The sequence below is a fragment of the Nicrophorus vespilloides genome, unplaced genomic scaffold, assembly GCF_001412225.1.
Source record: "Nicrophorus vespilloides isolate i.1.1-1 unplaced genomic scaffold, Nicve_v1.0, whole genome shotgun sequence".
NCBI classification, from domain to species: Eukaryota; Metazoa; Arthropoda; class Insecta; order Coleoptera; family Silphidae; genus Nicrophorus; species Nicrophorus vespilloides.
In genome coordinates this window covers 469,225-486,787 of record NW_017100085.1, presented here as the reverse complement: position 1 = coordinate 486,787, position 17,563 = coordinate 469,225, and the positions used below count along the sequence as shown (strand labels likewise).

General features: G+C 34.8%; 1 protein-coding gene across 2 annotated transcripts in view; it reads left to right on the top strand.

Moving 5' to 3' along the window:
- LOC108567139 (zinc finger protein 395) overlaps positions 1–17,563 on the top strand; it is a 49,291-nt gene that overhangs the window by 16,823 nt on the left and 14,905 nt on the right. The window contains exons 2-4 of one of the 2 annotated variants that reach the window (XM_017927435.1): positions 3,914–4,092; positions 8,267–8,385; positions 11,452–11,642. In XM_017927435.1, the coding sequence (XP_017782924.1) occupies positions 3,914–4,092; positions 8,267–8,385; positions 11,452–11,642 (489 nt within the window). Of the gene's footprint in view, positions 1–3,913; positions 4,093–8,266; positions 8,386–11,439; positions 11,643–17,563 lie in introns of both variants that reach the window. The other variant, XM_017927434.1, reaches the window with a different exon arrangement.

The following is a 17,563-nucleotide window of genomic DNA, read 5'->3' as shown; positions in this document are numbered from 1 at the left end:
TCTACAAGATTAATGCGTTTTACGCAACTATCAGTGTCCTTAATTTCATTGTCCGTCGTCATGCCTTCTGATATTAGAGAGTCAGATGCAACGACGAACGAAAATAACAGGAATCGAAGATTAATAAGGAATATATAAATAAAGATAGAAAAGCACCATCTGTTGTGCAATTTAGAAAGTTCTAAAACCATGATGTATCGGCTTTTTATTCTTAAGCCCGATAGAATAATTATGCAAATGTTTAAAATGAAACCGGAAAAGTTGATGTTATTTTTTTTTTTAAAAAGATAATAGCTTAACATTAAAGTTAATCAAATTATGAAGAGTATGGTTTAATGGTGATAGTTATTATCGTTGTTAATCATTTCAACACATTAAATGTTGGAATTCGAGGGGAAACCCTGACATTTCGTTGCGTGAACAGACCGTGGTTATCTATAAATTATGCCGTCATGGTAAATCGCGCATTTTTGTTAAGAAAGTGGATGGTGGAAACGAAAATTAACGGTCTGTGAGAGGGGAAATCCATTGGTCGGTGCTCATCGCTTGACAGGAAAAATGATGATAAAGTTAATATCAACGTTGATAAGTAGTATGAATAAAAATGTAGTTGTCGAAGGTTTCGCATGTAATTTAAGAGATGTATAATGAGGGAATTATCTATGTATGAGGAGTAAGTCGTAAGTTAATTAGAGAATACATTTTAATTTGAACCTACCGTTCATTTCATAGAAGCATTAGTTTGAGAGATAATAAAAAGTTGTCAAAGGTGTTTAGGTAATAAATAATGAATTTACATGTAGTTTATAATAAGGGATTTATATGAGTATATTAGTAGGTACATTAATAATAAAAGGAGATGAAATTCGAGTACATCTGACCAAGGCTAGTAATTTTTCATTCACCAGATTTCAGTTCGAAATGCATGAAACGTCATCATTTATAAATAGATTGGAAGGATTGTTCGTAATCACTTTGTTCAGCTATTATTAAATAGAGAAACTAGATAAGTTTGCAAAGCAAAATTTATATGGATGGACGAAGTATTTTAAAAATCTTCATTTTTCTGGGTTTGGCAATATCTACTCAAATGGACGCGTTGTATGGTTAGCTTATTGTTGTCTTCTAGCATTGCTTACATTTATTTTGCTTCTGTCTAATGTACAAGCAAATGAGAATTATTTCCATGTATTTATTTATGCGCGAAACGGGCCTTAAGGTCGGCACGCGGATGCCGCGTTCTCTCCTACTCTGTATCTCTCTTTCTCATACACACTCACATTCTATCGGTACGGACATTTGTTGTGCTCTGTTCCGTCTTATAAATAAAACAAGTTTACACGAGCCAAGGACTTTTTAACACATAAATACAGTGTAATCGGAAAGGAAAGGAGAGGGCTTGGGCGCAAAATCGCGTGAAAAAAAAAAGAAGTACAAATAAATAAATGAATGAAGAAAATAGTAACAAACAAAACATTACAATGCGGGAGTAAAGGAGCAACAAAACCCTGACAACGACACGTGGCAACCGACAAACACGATAATTATTTACACGGCGCGCGTGTGCCTCCGCGAAATACTATCGAACCCACACTCTATCTGCCTGGAATACCGAAGATATGTTTATTGCTAAACTGTTTGTTTTTGATGTTAGCATACGAATGGAACGCAGATTATCTTCGCCAAAGTCCTTCCTCACTGCCTCAACTCTTGTTTACGCATCGAAAGAACACTTACATAACTCACAATTACACTAATCATGGAAAACTGAAACCGGATTGTCTCGTCTTTTTTTTTAACAAACAAAACAAAAAAAAAAGTACAATATTTGCTGAAGATCAAGAGTTATCTCAGCCAATTTACTTTATTGAACGCATCAAAATACGTTTTCATAAAGGGGTCAAAGAAAAACGAACATTCCAAATGAAATAATCACATTATAAGCAAATGCCCAACACTTATCGCTTTTCCAGATGTTTCAGTATCTATGCTCCGAAATTTGTTGAGTCGAAACCTTAATAACTTATTTGTAATTACCAAAATATATACTCCAAAATTGGTAAATAATTTTAATTTCTTCTGGTATTTATTTTAGAATCATTAGTTTAATCTAAAGAATTGTTAATCAATAAACATATTTGAATAGTTTCTAATTGTATCTTTTTTTTAATTTTGAGACAATCGACCTAATTAAGAAATAATTAATTGTTTGGTATTTAGGTGAAATATAGGATATCCTTCTTTTAGTTCTAATTATTGCACTTTCACCATTTTTTTATTGGTAACATCAAAAAACTAATTTTTAATTAATTTATTGTACAATCTTGTCGTTTTCTCAGGACTCATTATAAATATCTAACCTATTTAAAAAAAAATATGTTTATCTCTTGCTTATTACAACATGATTTAAGTAAAAATATCGCAAAGAAATTATATATTTTGTAATATACAGTGTATTCCTGCGAAAACAAGACATCTGTCACATTTTACTACTTGGCTTTCGTCCAAGTCGTGTTGTTGTTGAGGACCTTTCAACATATTACGTTGGGAATAGAATGAAACGCTGTTGATTCGAATACTAATGCTAAGATCACCGTTATATTATCATAAGCTATTTTTATATATACTTGCTAAAAAAAAATTATATAAATATGAAGCAAAAATATTTGTGTTTTGAACACGCACCTACAACTTCTACAAATTATTTGTATTTACTTGTATATTTATTTAAAATTTGTATTAGAATGAAGATTGGCATTAACCAAATTATGAATCAATTTAGAATTCTACAATTGTTCATTTAAATCAATGTAAAATCATTGAAGAATAATACTGAGCTGGTAAACAAAACAGTGATATGTTTGTTAAGACTACGGCAAGGAAGAAAAGTCAACACGTTCCTGACTTTTATTTACGTTTTGGTTCGCGTAAATTCAGACGAAAGAATAACAACAGTCAATCATGTCCTCTCTTCTTCCGAGAACGTTTACAAACCGGAGGAGTGGTGACTCAGTGGTTTTAATGAAACACGAACGTAAACGCGTACACACAATGTCCGTTCCACAAAAGAAGCGTGTTTCCCATTGTTATCTAACATTTCTGGATCAACGCTTGAAACACTGATCAAACTCTGTTTACAGCGAGATTTAAATGCGCAAGAGAATTGTTTGCATGAAATTAACTACCAGATATGCGTGCAGAATATAAACAATAACAATGCGTAGAGATGAGGCGTGATCATGATGATGATTTGAAAAATATTGTTTTGACTGATTGCATTAAGAATAATGTAGTTTTTTTTTTGGTAATTAGTGTGCGTGTGTTTGTGCCGGTACGATAGCGGCGAATTACGCAACCGGAGGCGATCTGGGAGTGGTGGTGGTATATTTATATTGAACGAAGCGCGAAGCCCCAGCTGATGACTATATAAACGCGTGTGTCTGTGCTACACGGTGACGTAGCCGGCCGTCGAGATTTCCAAGGTTGCTGCTGCTGCTACGCCGTGAATTTTTCAAACAAACAAATGTAGGATTTTCATACCACGCAACCGCAATTTCGTATGATGGAAAAGGAGCGTGAGAGAGAGGTGCGGGGAAGCGGCGGGAAAAGCCGGCCGGCAACCGGCCATCCCGAAATAGCGCTCATCCATGGTTAGGCGATGCCTACTTGCTGCCTCTCTTCTCTGACTAATCCATCCGATGCGGATACACACTTCTTTTATTTTCTGTGGGGAAAGAGCATGTTTATATTTAGTCGATTTACATGCTTCGATTAATCCTGTGTAACCTGTATTTCGTAATTCAGAAATAAATTTTGGAGACGGAATTAGGGCGACAAATATATCTGGTTTAACTATGTAACTATTTTGTTGGACTGCTTGGATTAACCGGATCGTTTTTACTTGATTTTGCAGATTGCTTTCGAAGTCCAGAAGCGTTTGGAGGAGGTCAGACTGCTGGAGTCCAGGAAATCGGCCCGACTCTCCCATCAGGACACCGATTTCGCTCGCCTCGCGGACATGTCCTGCGATCGCAAAAGAGCTGCCTCGCAATCCATCGACGTACCCATCCAGCAAAACACAAATACACATCGGTAAGATCACTGACTGCAGACTTTAGGTCAGTTCCGTTAGAACCCATGATGCCATACCACCTGCATCCATCCAATCAATCTTGAAATCACCTCTACCTTCGCTTGACGTCACCTCATCACCACCGACTCAAGTTGAAACACGTGCCGCACGTGATTTGGCTTTAATTTCGGGCCAATTTAAAGTGTAACCTGCTAACTGAATCACACGACTATTTTCCGACATTTCCATCGCTTGTTTTGCTGTTGCTGCCCCGAGGCCGACAGCAGTCAAATGGACAACGCTAAAAAAACCTTTGTCACCTTCCGACCTTCGACTATTTTGTTCGTTCACGACCATTTTCTCTCTCTACGGCAATGGAAATATCAGCACATTGAATGGATCATTCACGTAACTCTTACAATAGTTTATTTTTAGACAACGCTCAAAAAGGTACTAAACACCTTCAAATTCATCTCAAGTATAGTATTTAGCACTCATCAGTAGTCGAAATTAGACTTAATATCATTAGTAATTGACATGTCGATAAACACAAATCCTATATTACCTATGGTGACAGGTGACAATTACACTTCAATCTATAATTAACGCCACGGGTTTGCATTTAAACTATTTTAAAAACACCCATTTACATTTTATTGAGTTGTTTAAACCAACTTGAATAATGTATACAACTACAATGTGTCTTAAATTATATCCACTGCCATTATATTTATTAGACATTACCTCAAATATCAGTTTTTTAATGGGAATGTCATGAAAAAAACGGTGTTTATAGAAAGCAAAGTTTAACAGCTAGTAGTACTTTAATCTATTTATATTCAGTAATTGAAAATGTACTAACAGTTAGTAGAAAATGAATACCATATGACATTTTGTTTCTGTTCAGGTTATGTCAGTTTTCAATGAAAATGTTACGAAATTTACTTTTTAACAATAGTAGTTTTGTGTATTTATATTCAGTAATTGAAAATGTACTAACAGTTAGTAGAAAATGAATAACATATGACATTTTGTTTCTGTTCAGGTTATGTCAGTTTTCAATGAAAATGTTACGAAATTTACTATTTAACAGTAGTAGTTTTGTGATCTGCCTCTATTCAGGTTATGTTAACTGTAATAATTTTGACAGGACAGAATGATGAAATTTAAAATGGCTACTCTTTTTATATGACATTCACTAACGCACATGTTTACAAATGCGAATTATCTATATCAGTGATTCCCAAAGTGGTCTATATCGACCCCCAGGGCTCTATGACTTTGGGGGTCCACGATAGTGGATCTCAACTGATAGTACCTATTTACTTACATTATATTATCTTATAATAAAAAGACATATACATTATTTATATAAGTACCTATGAAGTAAAAAAAATATTATATATGTTTATAAAATTGTGTAAGTTGTAGGATGTAGGCATTCGCTATGTAGTCGCAATATATTTTGAACTTGTAAAATCCTGCACATAATGATATACCAGTATCATCTTGTTACAAAATTGCCGCCAAATGTTGATAATTTATTATTCAAGCATAAGGTTCATCCTTCTCACTAAAAACATTTACTTATTGCTTAGTTTATTTTATGTTTACTTTATGTTACGTGCATTTTATAAAACAGATACAAAATTTTATTTCGAGTAGTTTTAATTTAAATTCAATAAATAAACGTATAAAACTTAACATGTGTTTTTACTTTAAGTTTTTAACACTAAACTTCACTACAGTTAGAAATTTACAAAAAAATCAATACGAGGTAAGTAGAGGGTCTACCCAAAACCGAAAACCATGGCAATGGGTCTACGACACAAAAAAGTTTGGAAACCTCTGATCTATAATAAGTACAAACAAATTTATTATATCTGACTTCATCAGACAAATTAGTATCAACGCGTACAAAATGCACATAAATTGTTTTGTTTTTTATTTTTTTAATTACCGGACCGAATATTATTAATCACATATATCGAATGAACGCGAATGTTTGCAAACAATTTACGCGGTTAATAGATTAGATCAAGAGTAGTAATCTATATAGTTCTTTACCAATAAACAGTGAACATGTGGTTTATGGTAAATGTTGGAAACCGCTCGTAGGAAGGTCACGTGAAGTACGTACTCTCGAACCAGTGTCTGTATTATTGCTGCATCTTCTAACGTGGCACCCACGATTTAGAAAATGGATTACCAACAACAAAAACATAGAAAGAAAGATAGTAGAAGCATAGCACAGAGAGACAGCGGCCTTGCGAAGGCTCGGATTTCGCTTTCTTTTTCCGTCCAGTTCTCCGACTGTTTGCGTGTTTACGTACTATCATAGGAGCTAGAATTTGAATATTCATTTGCGTACCATGACCTATGGCGTTGTTTATTTCTTCATTCCTTCTACAGTCGATGAAGAAAATTAAAACTAAAATCTTCGGGTATACCCCAAGGTTCCAGCTACGGCTTATCAGTTCACATTCCAGACGACGTCCGTAATTACTCGTCTTTCTTTCTATTTTTTGTTTTCCTTTCGATCCTTGCTATTTTCGTTTATCTACGATTCGGCAATTAAAAAGCGATTTTCTTAATCACCATCGGCCCCGAATGTTTCGTTCGTCCGTGGAATTATCGGCGTATCCGGTTTTCGAAGAAACACAAAAAGAAATGAATATGCGCTGCACTGTGGAAGGTGTGTTTGAGATAGAGTGAGTGAGTCGGATATAAATGGAGACCTTTAGATAGTCTTATCTGGTGTTTACCTTAGAACCATTGTATTTCGCCAACTGCAAGTGGATCGTTTCGTTTCGTGTATGAATTGTTGAAATATCCAGATAAACTTATTTACAAGTCAGCGAGAACAATATGCTGCGAAATCTACGTAAACAGGTTGAAAGTAAAACCGCGGCGCTTCCGGTTTTCTGGTTTTTGAATATTTTCTCTTGCCTTCTGATAAGCATGGGACTGGTGATAATGGAAAGAAAATGAAGAAACAAAATATTTGTAAATTTGAAGAGGTGAATTTGAAGGAATAGTGATGCCGCTGCCCTCATCCGAGGACAAAAGCTGTTGCTATTATTGCAGCCAATTCACTTTCAATTGAGGCGAACTCCTCACAATCGAGCTCGTGTAATCGTTTCTCTCTTTGCCACGGTTTACGTCACGGATTGCATATGTAAAATGTAGACCGCACAATGGAATCTCCGGCTTTTGATTTAGAAAGGAGAGAATATACGTGGAGTCGATTGCTGCTGCGGCGTCGGAGGCGGCGAGGGAATGTGAAAGTTCCTTTTGTGCTCAACCATCGTAGTAGTAGTTGAAGAACAAAAAATAAAAAATAATAGAAGAGCAACAGAACTGTTTTTTGTTTTCCCATTAGTACGACCCCCAAAAATAAGCGACTATCGAGGACAACCGACGGATCCACCTGTCTCACCGATGCAATTGGTGGTAACCTCAATTTTCTGCTATTGAGGTTGAGGTTGTCGCCTGTACATTCCATTAGATGGATCTGCTTTCTGCCTCCCCCGCCCTCCCGTCTCATCATAGTTGCACATACATACACACGCATTCGACCCATTTACATCAATTGCTTCGTTTCCGCATTGGAATTACACAGTTGGCAAACCTTCGGATGCAAAACATAATAGAAATACTAGTAACCAAAGCATCCATCCATCCATATTATAACACCACCTACATTTTCAGCTGCGGTTCCTGCATTCTCATTCCTCCGGCTAAAGTCGCTCTCTTCCGGTTCTAGACAGTTTTATTGCTGCCCCGTTACTTTGATCCATTTACTAGATAACCATTGTATCAACTAATTCTACTCGATTCCAGTTGTTTACTTATCATTTTAAAGGCATAATACGTAATAAACTCATTTAGCGCACAATTCTGTGTAAACAATTCTACGCTCGTCAGTTTGTAATCGCTTCTACATTACAATTTCCTATTACACGCCTACCGTATAATCAAATTTCAAATTAAACTGCTTATTATGTATACTTTCTAGCAATAATTACTGTTAGTTTCAATCAAATTTGAACTTTCAATCAAATACAAATTAAAAAAAACTGTTCTTCATTAAACTCGATTTGTTTTATTTTCATTAATTTCGTACGTACGTAACAATAATAGTAAAGATGTTCATATTGATCAATGCATTACATAAATCATTCTTAATTACAGATCTCGCAAAAGACGACCAAGCGATGAAGACGAAGATGAAAGCCCTAATGATTCTCGAATGGACGAGTGCAGGGCTGCATTGGTCCTCATGAGTCTCTCAGCTTCTCCACTTACTACCAGTAAGTATTAAATAGTTAATTAATATTAAATCTCTTCCAATCGATCTTCATAAATTACCAAATGTTATTACAAAAAAAAGAAGTAAATAAACTTAGAATTTACTTGTCAAAGAAATTTCAGGAATAGTGATGATGAAAATGATTTTCTTTTTAAATTAAGTAAAAATAATATTTGATTGCAAAAATGTACATTCAATACTTATTTATGGAAGATTTCAAATATATGATTACTTACAACTAAATTTGTTAATTTGCTTTTGTCTGAAGATTAGATTAAATGGACTTTTACATATTTGATTTGTAATACTAATGAGTTACAGTTAAAAACGCTTTCAAATATTCATTAAGAACTAATATTAATCTAACGATTAATATTCAAAAATGTTTCAAATGTAAAAGACAGAAACTTGTGAAAATAATGAATTCTCAACTCGTAGAAATAATGAAATAAATTGCAGTCTTATGGTTGACCTACAAAATCCTTGAATGTATTCTACAATTTTTAGAATCATCTATCGTGCAAAAATGTACGCGAGCCAAGTCCAAGGACTTCGTTTGTGCAAAATACGTTGCCGTTTCGTACCTGACCTACAATGCTTTGTCTGAATTGCGAGAAATTTATAATATAATTAGTATAATTGTGGAAATAAATTATAATTTTTTACTCTAAATATTACATTTTTCGATGTAAATTAATAATTAATTAATAGGGTATGTGGGATTGATGTAGATGACTTAAGGGTAGTTAAAAAAATATGAATGGTGTCCAGACAATGTCGTTACAGTTGCGTCATTTATCATGTCTAGGCAAGGTGCGTTTGTTCTATTGAATTTTGTTTCTAAACTGGGCCAGACGTCTCGACGCCTAAAAAAAAAGCGAGCGACGAGAAACGCAGAACGACGAAACGAAAAAGAATGAATACAAAAAAAAGAGTGTGGGATCGTGACGAGCCACCCCCGCATCGTGTTCCACATTCGGAGAACCCACAAAAAGCCGGCCAAAGTACGTTGAAGCAAGAAAAACGAAATTAGAGAGAAAAAAAAGGAGAAGGTGAAATAAAACACGTCTAGGTGGAAAGTTGACACAAGTTGACACGCACGATTGTTGCTATGGCGATTGCATGCATACCGAAGCAGCGCGCGCACAGAAATGCAACGCGAAAAGTGTACAACCGATACATAATAATAATCATAATGATGATGATGACGATGATGATGATAATAATAATGATCGAAGCCGGCGTGTGTCGCGAATTCGCGGCACGTGTTTCGGATTGCGATGAGGAAGGGGGGTGGCGCGGGTGAGCAGCGCAGTCCAATCGAAGTTGCGCCGGGAAAATGTGCGCGCCCCCTCGACGACAATGGAAATTCGCTGCAGTTTTCACGTTCTTGGCCTTCGACGTTCGTAGTGTGGCCCGCCGATCCCGTCATCCGCACGTGCTGCTCTCTACGTCAATTGCGAGCATGTGGAAATGCATCTAAATGCTTATGCACAATTCAGCAAAATGCGGAACAATGTTCGGTACTTACATGGGCAATTCCATCATCAATCAACAGTTGGTCATTCTGATTTTTGACATTCCGTCACGCAATACGTCAATTAATTCCGCCTTTGTCCGATCGCTTTTATTTTGTTGCTGTTTGTTCTCCATCGCAGTTAGATTGTCATAGTAATTACCAATCATTATCGACGCATTTCAGATAATTACCCGGCTTTGTGGAATTCATTTATGACCAATTAAATCCGGGGATTTTGTTTTTTTTTTTCCTCCCCGAACAACATACAATTAATTTTTATAACCAATTATATTTTTTTTTGTGTTTCATTTTTTATCAGCAATAATTTCGTAATTTTCTTAATTCATTTTTTAATAATAATAGTTAATTCATTTACTACATTATTTCTGGTTATTTGGTATCCAAATTTTAACTAACCAATGGGTGAAAAGCGTCTTGCGCTCTGATTGGTCGACGTTAGACGCCATTTTATTGTAAACGCTCAACAAAAGAAGTTTAGGTTAGGTTCACCATATAGATCAACCGAAATCTTGTCGAATCTTGTATAACCTTCGACGCGCGTGTAACAACTCATTATTTGTTGTGAATCGGGTTCAATAAGTTCAAGTACTTTTTCTGAACCCATACCACAATCATTTCTTCCTACTCACATTGTATGTTGATTTGCGAACGAAGCTTTTTTATAACAACAATCTAATGTAAATGAAATTTGCAATTTCTGATCATTCTGAAAAATCTAAAGAAATTGAAACAATTATATTTTTTTTTAATGAAAAATCATACTGATAATTTTGTCATAATATTAATTAGGAACAGCTGTTTGCTGAATATATTAATTGTAATACGTTTCACAATATATTTTGTATCTCCTGTTAAAGATGAATGGAATTCACTTGAACTTATCCCATGGTCGTCCGTCACTTTTCAGAGATAAATTCAATTAATTTTCTTTAAATAGGTTCAAAATCTTTCCATACTCAATATAAAGAAAATCTTATTAGTTTTTCTGTTTTTCTGTTTTTATTTCCTTTTTTTTTCTGTCTGACAAAAGCATTCAACTTATAGCCCGAGATGATGGCAGGTTGTGAATGAACAGTATAATAAAATTATCTTTTTTTTACTTATTATTATGATGTATAATACTGAATATTTTGATCTTGTTATTTGAATTAATCATTCGAATTGAAATTCTCATTTGAAAGTCAAATTCATAATTAATTTGATAATTTTATAAAACACTTTTGATTTTACTAATTTAACTTTAAGATTTTGTCATATCAATTTGATTAGTGAATGTTAAGTCTATAATGTTTCTATTCAATGTTATGTTATTGATAAAATGGAAATGTTTTACACATTAATTTTAATCTGTTTCTTGTTTACATCAATTTAATTCATTGATGAAGTCTTTTTTGTATTAATAATTGTTATTATAGATAAATATAAAGTGTCTTAATAGTATAAGATCGATTGTTATTGTATTTGTAATGTATAGTTAGGATCTTGTTCTGCAGAGATTTATGTTATTATCTTAAGTTTTTTTTGCAGATGTCCTTGCAGATATGTCTTGGATAGGAACTTCCCCAGAGAGCAGCAGCTCGGCTTCTTCGTGCAGACTGTCTCCGTCTCCTCCACCCAGGGACACGACCTCACCAAATGCGGCGATACTGTCCTCGAGTTCCGCGTCGGACGAAGGAATTGGCATGGACTTTCTGTACGAGATGCCCAGGAAGAAAAAGGTGAGTTCCTAAAAACAAAACAAAAGAAAACCTATTAAGAGAGAGAGAAGAAGGACGATTCCTTGTTTTCATGCGTTCGCATGGCGCAGTTTAGAGATTTCTAATTCGCATCGACGACCAGTTTCTTCCTCCTTTGCTTATTTATTTATAATGGGTGAAAGTCTCGATGGTCAGAGAGGAGCAGCACGGGTTCCCATCCGACTAATTTCTGTTGTTGTTGTTGCTGCTGCCTTTCCCCGCAACAAATGCAAAGAGAAAGAAAGAGAAGGAGACTTGTTGCAAATCTCTGTTTGTCGATTGCGCTGTGTGTGTGCGTTGTGTGTACATTTTGCAAACGTCCTTGGGTTGCATTGAACGTGCAGAATGTACGCAGAAGAGAGATGGATGGAAGGCTGTGTGGTGCAGCGGTGCGCCATTTCGAGAGAGGCTTTTGCGAAACCTTAAGGCCACTACGCATTCGTTTGGCTCGAGATATTTCAACAGGTCGTAAACGAAACAATCCTCTCCACCTGAAAACTTCAGATTCTCTTTCAACAACAAAAACAAAAACGAGTGATATCACTTTCTTGAAGTCATCGGAAAACCCGACTTTCGACGAAAATACGGTTTATTTAGGTTGAAAACGAAGGTCTTTTCGCTCCAAAAAAAAAAGAAAAGCCACGGATTCCGTTACACAAACACTGCAGAGAAAAAAAACTGGTCCAAAGGTTAACTAACTTGACATTTTTTGTAATTACATAAGTTAATCTCTCTGTGTGTTTTTTTTGTCGGACTTTGCATACACGCCCTCAATTAGTCCGCACTCACTAAATTTGATTTACATATACAAAAAACAAATAAACAAATTTAAATTAAACATTATTCATTACATAAAATATTTGCATCTGAAAAAAAATCTAATTTGGAAATATTGTAACTAATAAATTATGTAATAATTATATTTCATAGGGAAATCCCGACAATCAAATATGTGGATTTTAGTTTTCGGGAATTCGATTGTCGGGATTTTGACCAGAACAGATTTTTTAGACTCAAATGAATTATTGTAGTATTAATATAATTATAACTTTTTTCAGTATGTATATTTCAAATATGCACGTTTCTACAAACCAAATTTCCATTATTCAACGCAGTGCTTAAATGCAAATATGCTCGTAAACTAATAAAAAAGAAGAGTTTGTTTCTTTTAAACAGTGAAAATCGGACGGGTTTAACGACCCCACTGAATAATTGTTTAAAATAATGAACGGGCAGAGTTATCTAAGGTCGTTAACACTTCGCACGATATGTTTGCCATTTTATTATTTGGAGGCTCGATGCAAAGTTCGACAAACAATTTAGACATTTAATGACTAAGATGTCAGTTTTTTTTATTTTACGGTAAAGAAATAAAGAAAGTGAGATTTTTACGAGGCATAAAAGTTTTCTTTTATTGTTACAAAAAAAACTAAAATCTAGTTGTGTTTTGAATATAAATGTTTGATGCTACCGTAGGTTTTCTTATGAATAGAATATCTTCGGATGATATAAATCTATGGTTTAAGTTGAATTGAAAGTGAATATATTAAAAGTCTAGACAACATAAACTGTTTATTAAATATGTTTACTAAATAAAAATTGTGTATCTTTCCTTAAGAAAGTAAGTGATGAAATTTTTTGTAATGAATTAGTATTAAAAGAATCGTTTGTTTTTGTGGAATAATGCTCTGTATATTAGAAGCACTGAGTGTATAGAAACAATAATTGATCAACTGGTTTCCTTATTGAAAACGTTGGTTGGAAATGCACCTGTGCTCTGTTAATTGCCTTAGAGAAATATTCGCATAAAATTGGTTCGAGCTTTGTTCGATGGATCATGAATTATTATTATGGTTGGAGTGTTAGTAAGTAGACCGGTCATAACGGAACGGAATAGAAGGCGGTGCCAGCCAGCCAAGGGATCTGCGGAAAAGTCCATTAAATAAGTGCGAGTGCGTCAAACTCGATTGGAACTGGTAATTAATACGGTTCATTATTTGTAAATAAGCTATGGCAGGAAGCGAACTTTACCGTCGCATAATTGGACATCCATTATACGCTCATATTATTATTTTGCCGCTCCTAAATGAACTGAATCAATGAAAGTTTGAGGATGATGATAATAATTAGATGAAGATGAAACGAAGGAATAGATAAATTAATAATAATATATTTTAAAATCTGCGATTGGTGGCCGGAGGCGCAGGTTCGTCCTTATTTTCGTGTTGCGGTGAAAGTTTTCGCTACTAGGTGAGGTGGAAAGGTGGCGAAGAGAGGAGAGGACCCCTTTCTAAAATCTCAAAACAGAGCCAAACCTTGGAGGCATAGGAAAACTTGCGAAATTATTTTTATTGGATCTCGCGCCTTGTTTTCATTGCTTGGTTGTTGTTGTTGTTATAGCAGTATTTTCTTCTGAGGTTCAAAAGTTACGCAACGAAAGACAAGGCTACTGCAGGCAAATGATACACAAGACAAGTAAGTTTGTGTCCCCTTTGCGTTCGAACGAACGAAGAGATCGGAGAGATCCGTTTGTTTATTCTTAGATAGTTGGGCACCACCGTCGCGGCACGTGGGCGGCACTCTGCAAACACACACACAAAACATCGGGCTAATAATAAAATGCCACGAACGAACGAACGGCCGAACGCTTGTGTAACAATTGCCGTTTTGGCATCCGTCGGACGGTCGAGTCCTCGCTGCTGCGTCTCGACGTGGAAAAACAACACACGCCAAAAATATGATATTTACACCTAGGCTCTAATTCCCCAAAGCCCATTCGAGGTGGACACACCGGACGACCTTCCCACGTGTCCGCACAGCCACACCAACAGCTGGCAATATTTTTCCAACTTCAAACATACTCGCACAACCTTATCAACAAACATTAACAATTTGTTGTTACTGCTGCAACTTCTACAACATTTTCCGACAGTATCAAATTATTATTATGTATTTGTTGTCTTATTTTAGATTATTTATTATTGTTAAAGTTTATTATAAATAAGTCTATATCAAATAATAAAAATACTGTCGGGATTTTGTTATTGTCGGTATTTCAAATGTCGGGATTTCGATTTTGTTTGTAGTTGTACTGCGACCCAATTCCTAAGAATATTTCACCAGTTCCTCGCTTTGACATAAGGTGACAGCTGTCATTTTGTGACTCATTAAAAATTTTACGCGGCCCAATAAGTTGAGAAACGCTGCTCTACAGTTTTACGTTGAAAACCCGCAATAATTGAGCTGTAACCTAACAAGGTCTCATCCTACAAACGTCAATTAAATGCACTTCCAAACATATTATTTTACATATGTACTTAATTACTTGAAAAATGAACTGCAACAACTCAAATATAACAATGTGTCATAGCTTCAATAACCACTACAGTCTACAAGCGTACTTTCATGTTGTAATACAGTACTAACTTAATCTTAACTCTTACCCAATTATATGAAAATTTTACAATGTTCTTGGAGCACTAAATGTCTAAGTGCCCCATTTTGACAACATCTCAATATATTTAATTACACTAATTGTATTCATTTTACAACTAAAACGAGTTAATTTATTCAAATTCCAGGTGTTCCTCTGGGCTATGTTCTTGGTCCATTTATATATTTTTTTTGCAATAACACGTTGGAAAAAAAATACAATAATTAAGTAAAAAAAAATATTTAATATAAGATTGTGGTTTACTTATATATATCTCGTTATTAATTAATCGTCTCCGAGGCTCTAAATGACCTAATGGTACAAAAAGACTCAATGATATAATTTAATTCTGAAAGTATACAATAATTAGCAATTAAGACTAATTTAAGGAAACAATCTCTGCTTATCTAATACTTCATTAGGCAAATACCAATGTATTATTATTAATTGATAAATACATAATTAAATACATTTTAATTAACTAAAAAAAATAAGATAAATTACTATAATTAATTAATTCTAAAGCATTTATATAAATTAAAATGATTGTAATATTCAATAAATATTGCTACTAAGACGTTACTACGATTTCTTGTTTATGTTTCCATGGTGTTAACAACAAGGAAACAAAACTGAACTTTAAACTTTTGATAGATACTTTAGCATTTCATACAATTCGTTCTTTCCAAAATTAGGAAATAGTAAACATTATGAATGTTAATTTACAAAAGTTGCAAAAAAGAAATAGAAACTTCATATCAAGTTGGAAGTGCAGGGTAACTGATTTCAATTTGACCATGTATTTGACACCAATAACTGGACTTTACATAATAAATGTCGATAAAATTTATTATTCGAAAATTCAGTTCATGAACAGATGGTAAATGTCGGTTAAGTAGAGTGCAACGGACCTTAGGTACAGTACGAATTGGTTAAAGGTTAACAACTTGAAATTCAAATGTGGAAGCATTTAAGGTACTTTTGAAAGTAAATAAAATGTTTTCTTTATAGAATTAAAGTGTTTTCAATTGAGCAGTAAATATATTGAATGTATTTTGAAATGCGGAAGGAAAAGTCCACATAAATACATATTAAAATCGCGGGAGCCGCGAAATGTCAAATCGAAGCGAAAAAGGTCGAATCGTTATTGTTTCATTCACGTACAAAAAAAAAATCTGTATTATTAGTTTTTATTGTAGTAGTTATTAAGTATAGTATTCAAAAATGATGCGTGTGTAAACATTTCGCAAAGTACACACAATGTTTGCAATCTAAACGAGGATCCCGTTCGTTTCACATCGGAGCGAGTCAAACTAGTTCAGATGCATGCAGCTACTACTACTATACTACCATTATTAGATCTCTCAGCGTGGAATCATCACTGCAAGCAATAATAATAATGATGATGATGATAGCTGTAGTAGTAGCTTTGTTTCGCCACCGCCTTTTACTGTTACACCTCTAATAACTAATCTCCGCTGCTTCGCCGCTGATACAAAGAGATCGAAAATCTAGATCTCTCCAATGAAATAAGAAACGGATGGTTCTTCTTCGAGTAAAGAGTGTTAAAATCGATGTTGTAAATTTGTTTTCATCTGCAGCTGATAATTGGGATCTCAGGAGAGTGCGTTATTGCGCAGAACGTGCGGATCAGGCAAGTGCGATGATTATGTGTGCGTATATGCATGTATCATGAGGTGGTGGCAACGGTTTTGTGGACAAGGCTATGAATAAAATGATGCGTAGTATGAGAGTGTATGTATCTTCGTTCGTCTTTTACAAACAGACGCACGCACACTCATCCGAATCGTGAACAGTCCATTCGTCCACGCAGATACACATATACGTATGGAGAACGAACAACCAACACAGGGAGGGACTTCGAATCTCTCGATTTAAATTCGAAGTTCGTTGCCCTTTGACTCCGACGCCGGGAATTCTTTTATACACACGTTTCTGTTTGTGTTGTTTGCATTTATAAATAGCCGGGGACGGAACGAGCGTAATCGAAAAACGCAAAATCGAACTGACCGGGGATCGCCACCGCCTGCCCAAACAGTCCCACCAACTTCATACAAGAGGAGGACAATCGAAATGGCGCCTCACACCTCATCACATTTTATTTCAATCTCCTTCAAGAGAATCATTAATCTAAAGTACATTTCGATCGTGCGAATCTAATGTTAAATCTACACTCTTCCTAACATCAGATGTACCAACTACCATATACCACGTGGTGGTTACCATAATGATAGTCAAGTACACCAACTTAAACGAATTTATGTCACTATATTTAGGTGCTACCATTAGATTATTTCATAATAAATTTGAAATGACCTACATCAAAATAACAATTATTACACTTGAATAAACTGACGTGATTTATATAATTTCCACTATATACTTTTAAGTAAAAAATAATAACTGTAACTTTGTAACTGTCAATTTGACATTAAAGATAGAATCGGCT